At 43.5% G+C, this 16,580-nt stretch overlaps 1 protein-coding gene across 1 annotated transcript; it reads left to right on the forward strand.

Moving 5' to 3' along the window:
* The first annotated feature begins 2,145 nt into the window (after positions 1-2,145).
* On the forward strand, positions 2,146-16,343 carry LOC147210178 (uncharacterized). The gene is made up of 23 exons (XM_086106175.1): positions 2,146-4,057; positions 4,201-4,368; positions 4,684-4,804; positions 5,057-5,150; positions 5,527-5,613; positions 5,839-5,955; positions 6,167-6,265; positions 7,005-7,156; positions 7,254-7,392; positions 7,479-7,601; positions 7,839-8,036; positions 8,311-8,978; positions 9,313-9,738; positions 10,351-10,600; positions 10,909-10,998; positions 11,549-11,830; positions 12,006-12,176; positions 12,256-12,433; positions 12,611-12,727; positions 12,994-13,239; positions 14,002-14,231; positions 14,694-14,748; positions 15,170-16,343. Exons 1-22 carry the CDS (start codon positions 2,383-2,385, stop codon positions 14,727-14,729), a joined length of 5,667 nt encoding a protein of 1,888 aa, XP_085962301.1. The 5' UTR covers positions 2,146-2,382; the 3' UTR covers positions 14,730-14,748; positions 15,170-16,343.
* Positions 16,344-16,580: the final 237 nt, after the last annotated feature.

A 16,580-nucleotide genomic window follows, 5' to 3' on the forward strand; every position in this document is an offset into this window, starting at 1 on the left:
ATAAATAAAAGCAATTGCTGAAGCTGACGTGAGTCGGCCACAGCAAAGTCAGCAAAGGCCTCATCGTTGAATATCTCCAAATGATCATCCTGACTGATTACTCTGGGTTGTGAGGTGTATGAACAGTGATTTTTTTTTTCCTTCATGATAAGCTCAGGAAAGAGTCATAAATGTTAAGTTAAACGTGTCCATACTGCCCGTTTTTAAATATGCTGTCTTGCATGCGTTTGCAAAATTACAAACATCAGAAATTCATGCCAGGTGTCAACACTTGGACATCACATCCTAATGCCGTACACCTCCTCATCGAGCCTTGACATACGTGCATATGCATTCACCCTGAGGTCATTAGCGCGCTAAATAAAGTTGTCCTAAATGTGTAAAGAGTTCAAACGGGTCAAAGGAAATGTGAAACACTAAACGAGGGCCCATGGCAGCCTGGAGAGCAGCTACCACGGTGACGCCGTTTACTGAAATTGTTTGGCTACGTTTTTGACAGTGAGCACCAAATGTTTGAGCTTGCTGAGCTGTTTCCTCAACAGGTGACAGACCTGTGCGATTTAACAACAGCATGAGGAATGCGACCGGTCCCAGGCATCCTCATACTTACTGCACTTTGTAAGTTGTAATTGATGGTTAGAGTTCGTTTTCAATCTCATTTTACAAACTGATCTCTGTTCGCCAGTTAAAACTGCCACTGGCCATGCAGAAGTACTTAAAGGCATGAATGTGTCCTTTTTCCTGTGGACCATGCAATGTTAAACTCCAGAAATGAAATCCTGCCATTAGACAAATAAAATTACCACCCTGCCAAAAGCAAAATACGCTGTAACGATATGTTTTCAACATGTAACCTTAAAATTCATCCTACACAATGGTTGCATCATTCAAATATATATTTTGAGTTTTCTTTTTTTAAACGATGTAGCTTTCAAGTAGACAAAAACACAATTTAGTCTGTTGTGAAGATCCATGAGCAATTGGGTTTAGAATTCTCTCTCGATAGCAAAGCACTGCGACTAGAGTGTTTTGGTGCAAGTCTATTAGACGGGGCTATGGCCTTTCTAAATGAAGCTTTGCCCCTCACTTTAGCATTGTTTCTTGGCACCAAGATGGCACGAAAGCAATACTTGTTCGACAGTGGATGGTAAGTTGTAATGTCTATAACACTGATTGTTTCAAATATATTTAAAAAAATAAATAAAAATCAGGGGCAACACGGCAAGACTCAACTCTGTGCTCATCCTTGCCTCAGCAACCAGTCTATGTATTTAATAATCTTTTAAACTGCTCCTACTTTGGTCTTGAATACCCTAGGGGTCCACACAGGGGTCCACACACTCCCGGTATGGGAGTATAGGGAATTTGTTTGTGCCTTTCATCATTTCTTTTCTGAAGCACTTTGTGTTGCTTTTAAAGATTGAAAGGTGCCTTATTAATAAAGGTTTTGATTGCATCGTTGTTCCAGTATACTCTGTAAATTAGTGCTCACGCGTGTGTAGGGGATGCTCCAGCAGACGACTGGGGACCAACAGATTTCACATCAATGGCTGTGTGACCACGGAATTTTTTTAATTCTTTTTTTTTTTGTAGAGGAGCATACAAATCTTGATCGCTGTTGTACGTCATCACCACCCAATGCATCTTGCTGAACTGCAACAACTTTGTCCAAAATTCATCTAGATCATTGTGCACATCTGATCTGCAACGACAAGAAGCGTTTGGTTGAGGTTATTACTGCCAAAAGATGCTTAACCAGTTATTAGATCCAATTCTTAACTTAATTATTCCTTCCAGTGCTGTGAATGTTTACATGTTATGCATGATGACCCATTCCAAATGGTTCACATACTTTTTCCTGCCATATTCAGGCCATTCCAAAGGCAGAATATTTAATGCGGCTCTTCTATTGGGTATCCTTATATTGCCTCTGATAGGTGCACTAGTGTACAATTATCAAGCATTTATGTCATGCAATAGCTGCAGTGGTTCGCAATAGAGAATATTGAATAAACACCCCCTTCCATTTCGCATTATTGTGTACTGCACTGTCCCCTACTGGACATTTTGGCTGGCTACAAATATTTTCCGGCTGACCAAGGACTCATATTTTTTCTCTCTTCTCATTCATCTAGAACATTTTGTTGGCGCTGTAATCATCCACCTTGACCTTGGATCCCGCAACCTTAAAGCGACAACTTTCTGTGAAGCAATTATCCATCTTTGTGAACTGCAGCCACCCGAAAGCGGAAGGTCTTTGAAAAGAAGAAGGAGGAGACCCTAATCGTCATACAATTACATTTACCTTTTGGATGAGATCCGGTTACCATGTGAACCGGAAGCTTTGACCTCGTGGGTTGGCCACAAAGTCCCAGCTATAGCATGGCCTGTCCTCCTCGTTCATATGCTCCATCACCTCCTCCCATGTCTCGTGCTCATGGACCTGATCATTTGTCATCAAGCGGTTCTGTTGATCCTTCTCTTTCAAAGGAAACTGCAACCAAACAGTATCGTGTCATTCAACAGACCTCCTTCGTACCGTCCTTTTCACATCCTCCTGCCTTCTCGCTGGAGACCAGAATATGTCCAGCCAAGCACGGCATTGCGGTGTCTCTCTGCCTTGTGGATACTAGCACCGCTTCCGCATCCAGGCTTGCCAGAGACAAGGATACGGAGACAGAGCCAAAGCCTGTTGGCTGGGTTTCGCCCAATACTTGGGACAGCCGCTTCGATGGGACGGAACTAAATACAGCAACGGATGTTTGCAACCCTACAGATTTGTGCAAAATTGAAAATATGGGTGAGGTTGAAAATACAAACCAAGTAAGTCAGTCTTCAGACCAGATAGCCGCTGAGGAAGACTGCATTGATATTCTGCGGGCAACTATGCTCTTTGGACGCACTCCATTAGCAACAAAGGAACAAAAAGCAGAGGTACAAATGCAACCAAGGGCACCACCGGAGTCAATTATGCACAGCCAGTCAATGCCACGTAAAGAACACATACTCCTGCATTTACCTAAAACACAAACAAACGGTAATGCTCAAAAAGAAACTGCTTCATTACAACACACAAATGTGGCAGCTGAACCCTCACCTGATCTCGACCATTCCCAATGCCGTCAACCTTTCCTTGTTACAACTGAAGCTTTTCGGTGTGCGCGCACTGTCAAGTTCTCAGAGAAACCCTGTACTCCGTGCATGGCCAGGAGACAAGGGAAAATGCCTTCCCAAAGTCAAGAGATGAAATGTCGTCATCGGGAATCCTACCGGGCTGCTCTCCGAAATCCTGTCACTGTTCGGCATGAGAAGGCCAGAGCCAGGATGTTGGGTGTTGTGCAGGAGGATGGGGAAATCTTACATTGCAGTGACAGGAGACCAACAGAGACTGGAAGAGATGCACCTCAATGTCATGGCCAAAAAGTTTGCTCTAAATCCGAGATGCAAAACCAACACACTTCCATTGCCAGCGGTGCTGTCTGTGAGGAATCAGGAGAGAAAAACACTGCCCTGTTTTGGAAACCAGGAGATACTAATGCTGTTCTCTTTATGCCTGACAACCACGGACATGACGGCAAACCGGAATTCCTAACTCACAGGACCACTGTGCCTTTTCGGGAACATTGCAACAAAACTTTTATCGGTTTACAAAATGGGAGTGGAACAAATGATGAAGGAGCATTGGAGAGCACCAGTGACACTGCAAAGGCATGTGTGATCTCCACCAAACACCACAACTTAGCATCTGGTTGTTCCAAACATCCCAAACCTTGTGAAGGACCACTAAATATACCCTCTTCCACTGGGCTCAGTCCAAATGTGTCCACGCCTGTTTCACCTCGGGAATCCGATGGAAGATGTTCCTCCCTCTCTACCGCAGTGGTAGACACCTCAGAGAAGTGCCAGTTGGTCCTCGTTGATGGCGCAAATGTCAGGAGGGATCGAAATGATGACGTCTATGCAGATGTTCCTCAGCTTCACGTGGTCAAATGTAAAAAAAGCACAGCCTTTCGATTAGTTTCACCCCAAATCAACAAAATGAAGATGGCCATTCCAGGTAAACGGTGCACCAACTTGATATTATAATATCATAATTAACATATATGAATTTATATACATATGAGTTAAGATGAAGCATGATTGATGATCCATAAAAATGCCTCCGTCCTTTTATAAATGGGCCAAGTAAATCCACCACAGGTAGAAAGACGGAGAGCTCCTCACCCATTGCTTCACTTCCAGCAACAGAAATTCAGAGGACTCCTCTTCCATCCTCCGCTCATGCCAGTCACAGACCAGACCACCTTCTTTTGGGGTTTCCGGACCCCATAGCTCACCCTCTCTATCAAGGAGTAGCGGCGCTCACAGGCAGGTTCCAAAAGTACTCCAATCATCTGTCCTGAAATTGTTCTTTTTCAGAATATACTGTACAAGTGGCAATGTAGTCAGTTTAAGTGTACAGTAAGGTAATGTGAGCCATACGTTTTCACCTTAACCCTTTCATGCACCAATAATGAGCACCTGGAACCTGATATCATGATAAGATGTCCACTGTAGTAACCGCTGTCCCTGATAGGGTTAAGATGCTTGGAAATGAAGATCGTAGCGCCTCCTTCTAAATATCAGAAGGTGGGGTTATACTTTCGATGCACTTCTAATCTTTTGTTTCATTGAGCTTTGCAGGAGGCAGAGACAGGTCAGGTAGGCCGATCACTGAGCTTTATGGAGACCACCAAGGATGGAGCTCTAACATGACCAGCCAGGAGCTCTTGGAGATGTTGCTCTACTTCCATTCTATCATCAGGTGAGGCCTAACAGGGCACCTGCAGAAAAACTGTAAATTCATGAGAAATACATTGATTTTCATGTACAGTATATGGCTGATTTTTAACAATCATCAGGTACTTGATAGTTGGGTGAAAGCAGACACTTGCCCTGGCACCTCAATACAATGTAGCTAAATGATAGTATGAGTTCATTATAATAAGTCAAGGACTGGGAATGTACATTATGTGTTTTATGTGTTGGTTTTTTGGGGGTTTTTTTGTATCTTAAGGAGAGAAATCAGAGAAGCCGGGATGACCCTAATCTTTGATGCTAGGAAATCAAATCCTCTTCCGCAGCTATACAAGGCCTTGATGACACTGCAGGTAAGGAATAAACATGATTTCATATTTATTTCATTTTAAATATTTTTATATTTATATATTTTAATATTTAAAAAATCTGAAGTTACTCACCAGCTGCTCAGTACTTGAGTAATTTTTTGACTGGCTACTTTTTTACTCTGACTCAAGTAATTATTTTGAGGACTACTTTTACTTAAGTCTTATTATTTTAAAGAAACAGCACTCTTGCTTGTGTACAATTTTTAGCTGCTATACCACTGGTGCGTATGATGAATCAATATAGAAATGGTCACAAAAGGTCAGTTGAAATGTATTCATTTGGCAGGGTTGTTTTTTTTAGCACATTTTAATCAGCACTTAAACAGTTTAACATGTCAAAAATAACGATTGTATTCAGGAGCAATCTCCCCAGGCGGTGAACAGCTTGGTGCTTCTAGTGGATAAAGAACGCTGCACCCAACCAGAGAGATGCCCCACCATGCAGGTTAGTCAGCTTATACATATAATTAAGGTTTCATCAATGTTGGTTGGTTAACAATGAATTGCAAAAAACGACAAAGTCCTTTATTGGGGCAAGACACAAGCAAGGCCATTAACCCTTTCAGGTACGACCGTTACTGCAGTGGACAGCTTATCATGTTATCAGGTTACAGGGTGCATGAAAGCTCTTGATGTTGCTTTGTTTTTTTTGTTTTTTTGGACTACACAGACTGAAGTGGTGACATCGATGAAGGCCCTGATGAAGATGGTAGACGAGAGCCAACGGACTTCCCGCCTGGATGGAACACTGTCCTACAACCACTGTGACTGGCTGGAGCTTCATCAGGTGAGTAGGCAGGCACACCCATCGCCACGAGCAGGCCATAGGGGGCCGTGCCCGCCCACCAAGTTGCTTGTACCCCCAGCCAGAAATGATTAGTAATCTAATACTTCTCTCAAAGAACCTGGAGCAGGTTGCACTGTTCTCCTCGAGCCAATCATACAACAGTTACTTGTGCGGTAATAATGATGACCACATCTTTTATTTTCTTCTTTAGAAACTCTTTCCATTTGCATTGGATCTTCATGATGCATCCAGTCTGCTGCTGAGGGCAATCAGTCATTTAAAAGCTCCCCAGAGGACAAATTCTGTACAGGTACTCTATTGCGCGTGTTTCACTGCAATGATATGATGATGCATTTTAACCCTTTTGTACACCAATAATGATAACCTGTAACCTGATAACATGAACAGCTGCCCATTGCTGTAACCGCTGTCCCTGAAAGGGTTAAAGTGTGGAATAGTGATCAACAACCACCAACGCAGCAATAAGGATTATGGTACCATCTCGACAAGGATGTGCAAAATTGACCAACATTTGCAAAAGGCCATGATGGAATTACTGTATGAGTCAACTGTGTAGTGAGTTACTGGCCAGATGAACCTATGATGTCTGCAGCTAGATGCCTGCAGGTTTTTATGTGCGTAGTGTGCACACTAAGGTGCTGATGCAAAAAGCTCGCTCCATAAAAGTGTGCTTCGATCGAAGAACCTAACCCTCAAAACCCCCATCGAAAACCTTTCAGGTGAAGTTGAATAGAGATTGAGGAGAGGCAACCCCTGTCTCAGGTCCCTCGTCAGTGATCTTGCAAATGTCCTGAATGAATGGCCCAAAATTCCCCCACACTCCAAAATCTTGTAGTAAGTCATTCAAGAATATTGGAAGCTTTTATAATGACATTTTGGTGGTGAAATGGCCAGGGTGTTCCCATATACTTGTACCCATATATTGTATCACACATGGTCAGTGATCAGCAGGTAAGTTATTAAATGAGTTATTCGGTCCTGGTCTCTCATGATCTGGTCTCAAAGTGCGACTGTGCTTGCTTGTCCAGACCGTGCAACAATGTATGATGGACCAGAGGACTTTGATGCGTGATGTGCTGGAGGACAGGCGGTTGGTCAGCCTCCAGAGGGAGGGCGGGGCCATCCTGGTGAGGCTGAGGAAGGAAAGTGACCTCAGATATCCTCATTGTGAGGATCTCAGGTGGGCATAAAATGAATTTGCTTCTTTCATATTCTGCTGATTTTAATTGCAGCATCAGTTTTCAGAATAGACGATACTGTCTTTGTCCTACATGCAGTGACGCTGTGGACTCACTGACCAGCCTGTACAACCATGTGGAGGAGCAGGTCCATAACCTTGTACAGAGCTCCAACATGTCTCTGGAACATTTGAAATATCTGCTGCAAGTCAGAGAGATGGAAGGACATTTCACACAAGTATGAGCCACCAGGATCGTGACTGAATTGAACATTTTAATGTTATTTATTGGTCAGTCATTTTAATGATCTTTCTCTTTGCACAGCTGCAGCAGTGGTTTTATGTAGAGGGTGAGCGCCATCTGCAGGAGGCCGAATCAATGGAATATTCCGGAGACCAACTGGATCAGATCCTCAACAGCTTCACTGCTTTTCTGATAGAGGCTAATGTGAGTCTTGTAATTGTCGACTGGTGACCATTATGCCCATTTTCAAGAGTCTGATCTTCAGGGTTGCTCAGCCCCATAACAGAAGCACATTCAGCAATTGATCACAGTACTAAATGAAATCTGATAGCTGCACGAGCTTTGTGAATAGTATGTGAGTTGCCAGTACTCGCTGCACTTTAGCACAGTTTGAGGTAATACACAAGATTATGATCTCTGAACCTCTCCATCTCCTCCCAGGATCGTAGACACCATGCAATGTCATTAGCGCAAGAGGCCGAGCACCTCCAGCAGGCTGGGATGTCATACCCGGAGACACAGGCGTTCAGCAGCCAGGTCTGCGCATTCAAATCAGACCTGGACGACTTCCTGTGTAGAGCCGAGGCATGTGGCCGGGAACTGCGGATCATGGTCAATGTGTGTGACTTTTGTGAGCAGGTAATTGTACAATATTGATATCATTGTGCAATTTGTATGTTAAAATTGAGGATGAGGTGCAAAGCATTAGAATAAAAAAACTATTCAACATTTTTATGTCTATACATTGTTTTTTTCAGCATAGCAACCGCTTATTTACAGGAGTGACAAAGACAACATTCAAAAAAGATTCATAGCTTCTGATAATAGTTAATAGGCACATGAATGCAATAAGTAACAATTTACCGAAGAAGCCGAACTGTTTTACAGTACAGTATTTCTTCTTTTTCAACAGGCTACGTCCTTGGCTGTTGAATGTATGGACTATCTGAACCAGAATCAATCCAGAATCCTTAAAACCCAAGACTGTAGTCAAAGGACAGCGCCTGGCAACAAAGACCCTGGACCTCACGGCAGCCAGTGTGACATCCAGACAGTGCTCAACTCCGTTCCGACTACCAACACCAGTTTATTAGCCTCAGATGACAGCTCTGTCCTCCAACTCTTCCAGGACAAGTTCCTTCAGTTCAGTGTTGAAAACTTTCAGGAGTTGAAGGCCCAAGCCAGTGCCTTGAGGAGCTCCAGGGGAATGAGGGTCTGGAACACGGCATGGCTCCGGTGTCAGGAGGCCCAGCAGTTACTTCAGGAGAGGATGCAGGATGTCACTGACAAGGTCTTCAACAGTCAACCACAGTGTCGTGGGTGTTGCGGGCATCATTATGTGGATGTTGCCAGCACTCAGACAGCACCACCTTTTAGTGTGGCGGTACAGTCAACACCAGGGCCACAGCATCCAGAGTGGGCGAACATTGTGTCAGGGGCAGTGGATTTTGAGAAACGAAGACCATTCCTGGCCAAGAGCAACACAGCTGAAGCGGAATGTAAAATTACCATCAAACCTGAAGATAAAAGTGATCATGGTGGCGGCCAGGGGTCAAAGGTCACACCAAGGTCATCTCACAGGTACGCATTCACTTGGTGAGAGGAAATAGACGAAACAACGGTGTAACAATTATGCTGAAAGATGCATACTTGAGCAGCATGGTGAACTCGTGGTTAGTACGTCTTCCTTAAAGTTATGAGATTTGGGGTTCTTGGAGTGTTGCGTTTGCTTGTTCTCCCCATGCCTCCTGCCATATTTTAAAAATCATGTACACTCGTTCTATTGGAGACTCTAAATTTGTGTTATGAAATTAGTTAGAAATTGTATTAAAATGTTGTGGGATAATAGTTTGGGGTGTATTTCGGTTTTGAGCTATTAAGGTAGGCATTTATAAACATTTTGGCGGTGCTCTAGGTCAGCAAAGAAAGCGGAACGTGAGACCAAGAGGAACAGGGCAAGAAGTGATCCTGACGCCGCCGCTGTATCTCAGCCTCACACCGTCGGCTGCCAGTGGTTTCCGTGGGGACGTGGCCTGCGAGCCAAGTCCCAAGATTCATCTTCGACAGCGATAGGGGCGCCTGAGTCTTCCACAGCTGTTGAGGAGCATGTTAGACCGTCGTCCTCCTGCTCCCACCATGGTCAGCCATCTTGTCGGATCCTCCAAGAGGCTCAGAAATTTCAGCTCTCCCGCCACGGAAGCTTTTGCTCCGAGGGCTCCTGCAATCGGGGAGTTGCGGAGGACAACCGGGCTTATCTCTGCAAACACTCCAGCCTGCCCAATGGCAGGGGTGAAGGACCGTTTTGTTTGGAAAGGCCACAAGAGGGCGCCAACAGTGCTCTGTAAGTGGATGAAGTTTTTGTTTCAGTGTTGAGAGCTGAATGCACAATTGAGTTTGGCTCACATCCTATTTCGTTTTTTTTAATCTTCTTTGTCTCCAAGCTTACATTGAGGTTCTACAGGTATTGTTACTTCTGATTTTTTTCTTCATCATCTTTCCTTTGATATCCCAATGGGATTCACAAAAGACGTTCAGCAGCCAGGTTGCATTCATAAATATTCTCACAATAGTTTCAGAGAGCTCCTAACACTTAGCTGACAATAGTATGGAGCACTGTTGAAAATATGTAATGCTTTATAGTCTGAAATTTCCACCCCCCCCCCCACCCCCCCAAAAAAATTCTAATGAGATTCTGGAAGTTCTGTAAAATATTTCCATGTAAACTGGTGTGTAAAAACAAGACATGAATGTGTTTCTACGATCAGACTAAAATGAACGGTATTAAAAACATGCATTTAGACAAGTAATAAGTCAAATGCAATTTGTGTTTCTAAATGGCAGGTGCATGGGCAAGCATGCAAATAGAAACCTGTATCTATTTGCATTCTGTAAATGTCATCTTATAACACTGTCTAAGATGACATGAATTATTTATTTTCTCCACGTTTCCCAGGCGCTTGCAGCATGTCCTGGAGGAGCTGCTGTTCACAGAGCGGGAGTATGTCCGCTCGCTGAACTATATCCTGACTCACTACCTACCCCTGCTGGACAGTTTGGACATCCCCCAGGACCTCCGAGGCAAGCGTGCTATTATCTTCGGCATCCTGCAGAAGCTTCATGATTTCCACAGCCACGACTTCCTGCCCGAGTTGGAGGCCTGCCACAGGGATCCTGCTATGGTGGCCCGTTGTTTTCTCACAAATGTACGGCAGTAGACACTCGACATTATTATTATTGTATATGCCCTAATTCTTGCGAACTTTCACTCACTGTCTCTCTTCAAAAATGTCTGGAGGTTAATTGAAGACGGTAAATTTCCCATTATGACTCAGTGCTTCAAAACAGCCTTTTTCAGTCATCTATTCTTCACATTTGATGTAATAATGAAATGTCTCCATTATTATGCGTTCTTTTTTTAATGAAAAGATGTCTCGGTAATTTTTCTTTAAAGCACATATAAAAATCAAGGATCTTAATGAAAATGTATCGGTATATTTGTTTCTCTCCACAGAGTGACAGTTTTGGCCTTTATGCACTCTACAGCAAGAACAAACCTCAGTCAGACTCCCTGATACTACATCGTCGCCATGACATCTTCAAGGTCATTTGATGTCTAACCAAAACATGAGTTACAGCCGTTTCGTCTGGTAAATGATCAGGTTCCTTTATTGTTGTGGTTAGAGCACATGAAGAGAAAGCCACAAAAAAAGCACACAAAGAAACGAGGAACCAAATGATCTGATTGGTCAACCGCAGGTGCATAGATCACATGACCACAACCCTTCATACCATGTGACAATTTATGGGAACTTTTTAAGACGTTTTGTGTCTTTGTGGTGCTTGACACAAAAGTGCCTCCTCACTAAGTATGTGATTTGTTATGTAATAGTTACAACATATATACAGTATATATATATATATATACATATATATTTGTATAGAAAAGCTACACGATCTGGTGAGACTTTGCAAAAAAAAAGAACAACTCATTCCTTCAAAGACATACAGCTGTTGTTGAAGCAGTTCTGGTTGTCTTACATTTCTGCCCCAGTCCCTCCACATTTAACTCATTCAGTACCAGCCAATTCTGGACCAAGTCTGAAAAGACGTTTAAAAACGTGATGAGTTAAGTCTTCATTTTGCCTTCACAGAAGAAGCAGCAGGAGCTCGGGGACATGATGGATCTGTCCTCCTACTTGCTGAGGCCCATCCAAAGGATCAGCAAGTACAGCCTCTTGCTGCAGGACATGCTGGCTCTGACTGCATCCTGCTGGCCGCAAGACAACACTGATGCCACTGCGGGTGTCAACGATGCCGAGTTCAGCGGCAGAGCGAGCGAACGGGCTGACATCAAGGCTGCCGTTGACCTGGTTCGCTTTCAGATGCGTCACGGCAACGACCTGCTCACCATGGATGCTATCCAGGACTGTGATGTAAGACTTTGATGTAAAACGGGAGGTATAATGAATTAAATCAAAACGCTATGTTTAAACATCCACAAAACGTATTTCAACACACACAAAATTTGCAAAAAGCATATCGCAGGGGAGCACTTTCAAACAAGGTGGTGGTAGTTAGAATACAGGCATTTCTTCTCTTTGCTGACAGGTAAACTTAAAAGAACAAGGTCAGCTCATTCGACAGGATGAGTTTACTGTTTTCTTTCGGAAGAAGAAATGCCTGCGCCGCATCTTCCTCTTTGAGCATCTCATTCTCTTCAGCAAGACCAAGAAGACCGAAGTTGGAAATGAAGTTTATGTCTACAAACAGTCCTTTAAGGTGTGGAGAACCTGGTGCCCACTTGTTTTCACAACTTGACTGTGAACCTGTTGTCTCATCGGAGTTTTCTTTCGCCCAGACTAACGACATCGGGATGACTCATGACGCCGGCGTGAGCGGCCTTTGCTTTGAAATCTGGTTCCGCAGGAGGAAGAGCGAGGACACTTACACTTTGAAGGCCACCAACGTAGATCTGAAGAAAGCCTGGACCGCTGACCTGGAGAAGATTCTCTGGGATCAGGCGACTCACAGTCGAGGTACCAACTGAATCATTTGGACCGTCGAGGAAAAATAAAAAGGCCATCCATTCCACTATCAATCTTTGTATCTGTTCTTTTATCTGTTCTCTAACTGTCCATAATGTCAGTCAATGACATGTCAACACCATTGCAATTGCGTGCATTGGAATATGCAGACTATGTTCTCTGTTGCAGAACTAAGATTACAGGAGAGAGCGTTCATGGGACTGGGTCACAAATCATTCTTGGACATTCAACCCAGCGAGGCTGCCATCTGCGACCGGGATGTCAGTGGCATCCTGCCTGGCAGAGGTAAGTGTTGGGAACATTCTGCATAGAATACGGTACATTTATTGCGGTCACATCGAGGCAGTGTAGGCAATTGTCTTAGCTGTCCATGACGGTGGTCCTAACGCAAACATTGTATCTGAAAATATCTATGGAAGGAATGGTTGAGGTATTTGAGTATGTCCAAGTCCAAGTCAGAAGTGGAACACACTACCATAGTTCATGCTTGTGGTCACCGAGCTCCTTCTTGTGTGATTGATGGCAACTACTGTATGCCTGTGTGTTGTCAGTCCCTGTGGCATGTTGTTCACACAGGGCTATAGAATTCGCTCGCCCGTACTCCGTTGGCTCCTCCTCCACCACCTTCAGCCAGTCGTCTTCATCGTCGGGTCGTGGCTCGCTTTCGCCCGTTGGCTATCTTGGAAGCCCGGCTGCAGGCCCCGCCCCCGACGGCGTACTGGACAATGAGGTCAACACTCGTAACTATCGACTTCATCAGGACCGGGAACGCTGGAAAACAAACCATCGTCCGCTCAGTACGTTTGACGCAGACCATCTCAGAGTAGGGGAGAAGCATCGATAAGTGTCACGTAAAAACGTAATACCGTATTTTCCACACTAAAAGGTGCACTGGGTTATTATGAGGCGCATTTTCAATGAAGGCCTATTTTGTAATTTTTTTCATACATTGGGCATACCGCATTAAAAGACGCAATCTACAATGCATCCACTAGATGGAGCTACGCTCATGGAAACACCAATAAAACGACCAGATGTCAGTAAAACTTGTTTAATAAAGCAGCGACACGGTTCACTTAACCAACAGCAAGTTATAACATTGACTCGTTAACGTTGAACTCTCTTGCCACTGCTCTATTTCCATGTTCAACTGTTGACAAATGTAACAACATTTATTGACCGCCTACTTGTTACAAATGTAAGTGAACCGATCGCCTTAAGTTTGAACTCTGCGTTGTCAGCATGTCTCGAGCAAGGAGCCATTTTGAGGTTGAAATATTACCGTAATGACCATACACAAGGCGCATCGGCTTTTAAGGCGCGCTGTGAGCTTTTAAGAAAATGGAAGGTTTTTAGGTGCGCCTTTTAGTGCGGAAAATACTGTACTTATCATGTAAAAATTTGAACATTATCATGTCAAAACTTGATACCATGTAAAAACGTGTCAATAATGGGAAAAATAAAAATACCTTTACATGTTTTAGCTCCATCCAGCTCCAGTATGTGTTGACCGGTATTACTTGTACAAAGTTCAGCTCATGACTTATTTTATCTTTCAGACTTAACAGACACAGCAGACTCATCCGAGGAAAGCGCCAACGTCTTCTTCAGCGACTCGGAGCACAGTTGTCTGTCGGCCCTCGGCGGGGAGGTTGTGGACTCCTCATCGTCACTTGGCTCCCACAGTCCCCAGCCGTGCGCATCGCTGCGTCACATGAATAGCTCGCCGTCCGTCAAGACGAAGAATGCGTCCGTTGACGCCAAGCCTCCGTGTCTGGATGATGCTCAGGTGCGTGGCGAGAGGATGTACAGTGAACTGACGTATATTTACGGTTAGGCGTTCAGAGATTCATCCATTCATTGCCTTCTGTTATCTGCTGAAATACTCATCTTACTTTGATGAACTATGGATAAAACAACACTCAGAAGCAGATACACTAACCATAGTGGTGGAAAATATGTGCACATACAAGTGTAAAAAAGGCAACATGTGATTATTGGACTCTGTATAATAGACACGCTATCTTGGTATTGATGACTAGTATCGTCCACCATCGTGAGTATCTGATATGTTAAAATAAGGCTGGTATCAGTCCGATACCGATACCTGGTATCAGTCAGTACTTGTGTTTTACTACTGAAGTGCGATTGGTTTTTGTTGATGCCGTCTAAATTGGGTGAGGATTTGCCGTGCAAAAGTAGGTTCGAGGGTTTCATTTTCCTGTTACAAGTGTGTGTTTTTGCATTACAGGGAGATATCCCAATAGGCAAATCAACAGAGGTTTAACCTGGATTCCGAGGGCAAGGTAAGCCTCTTATCTTAATTGTGACAATTCATTTCAATTGCAGATAGTTGGTCCTCACCGTCGCTCTGGTTTCTTCTGGTGCACCTCCTCATTCTTTTAGGATTCTTATTTATCACTTCACTTCCTTCCATGTGACCTTTGGACTTTATGAGGCCACGCACACGAGCCAGCATTTATTGGCCTGGTTGTTTATTTCAAGGTTTTATAGCATACAAAACAATGCATACAGCAGAAAACGGACAAGCCGAAATTTTTGAAATAACATTTTATGTTTTAGATCTTATTTTCCTTTTTTTTTGTTGTTGTTGCAGGGGCTCCTCAGTAACAAGTTCCATTTGTACAGCTGTAACATAGCCTGAAGTTTTTATCTTGTGTAAGTCCATCCATCCATCCATTTTCTGATCCGCTTTATCCTCACAAGGGTCGCGGGGTGTGCTGGAGCCTATCGAAGCCATCTTCGGGCAGTTGGCGGGGGACACCCTGAACCTGTTGTCAGCCAATCGCAGGATACACACAGACAAAAATAACATTGATACGCACAGTCACACCCTAGGGACAATTTAGAGTGTTGCATTAGCCTGCCGTGCACATTTTTGGAATGTGGGAGTACCCGGAGAAAACCCACGCAGGCACGGGGAGAACATGCAAACTCAACTCCACACTAGAAGGCCCGAGCCGCAATCGAACCCAGCACCTCTGCACTGTGAGGCAGACACGCTAACTATTCAACCACTGTGCCGGAAGTCATAAGGCTATATTAGAGTAAATATTTGCATGAACAACACATAGGCCAATGAAGTTTAAATAATAAAATAGAAAACAGCAAATACAGCGGCAACTGGTTTTGCCTTCTTGTGGCAGCGTGTTTTATTTTGTGCTTTGTCAAAATCTGGCCATGCAGGAGTCGCATTGAACTAGCGTTCAATAATGTCAACTTGAACACACAGGACCAGAGTCAAATGGATTTATTTTATTTTTTTCAAATCTAAGGACATGACTCCAGAGAGCGTTTATGACCCCCCCCCCCCCCCCCACACACACACACACACTCACACACCAAAATTGACAATTGCTGTCCTTCATGGACAGCTTGGACACATTGATGGATTGACTTAGTTTTCATTCTTTCTTTTTATTATTATTATTTATCACAGCAATCCTCCAAATATTTGATGTACTTTTCGTGTGTATGTGTGTAAGTGTGTTTTATTTACAAAAGGGACAGGCCACTTGCTAACATACGAATCACATGTTTTAAACAGCATGTGAATTTGAGGTGCTGTGTCAGTTCATCAATGCAGGGACAAAAGACAATGGACACTTTGAATTGAGGTATGTCACTGTGATTTTCAGGGGGGTGGGCAGTTGTTTTTTTTTTTTTTTGTTTTGTTTTTTGTTTTTTTTTTTGTCTGGTCAAACACACACACGGTTGACATTGCCTGTGAAACTGCTAACATTTTATCATATTTCCTTTCTGAAGCTGTTTACACAAGTTGAGTCAGTATTTGTTTGTATTAAGTATTTGCAGTATTATGTGCAGTCAGGTCTCTTGTTCATGTTGTTTTGGTACCAATAAAGTTGAAAGTGTGCTGTTAGCAGAAGATGTTGATTTCTTCATTTGTCTGTCATGGATGATGAATTAGACGACAAATAAATGTCATGGCACCGCATCGTATAAATTGTGAAATACAATAGTACACAGCCACAAATATTTTTTTGATATACAGTGATGGCTTAACATGCACGTCACCTGTCTCGCCTCAATGACACGCGTCAAATGAACTTTGGTAGAAATCAATGTCCCTCAAAAAGAGAAAGAGGAAGTGATGCAG

This window comes from Hippocampus guttulatus, chromosome 1 (genome assembly GCF_054856545.1).
Source record: "Hippocampus guttulatus isolate MCC_2025c chromosome 1, RoL_Hgut_1.0, whole genome shotgun sequence".
NCBI lineage: Eukaryota > Metazoa > Chordata > Actinopteri > Syngnathiformes > Syngnathidae > Hippocampus > Hippocampus guttulatus.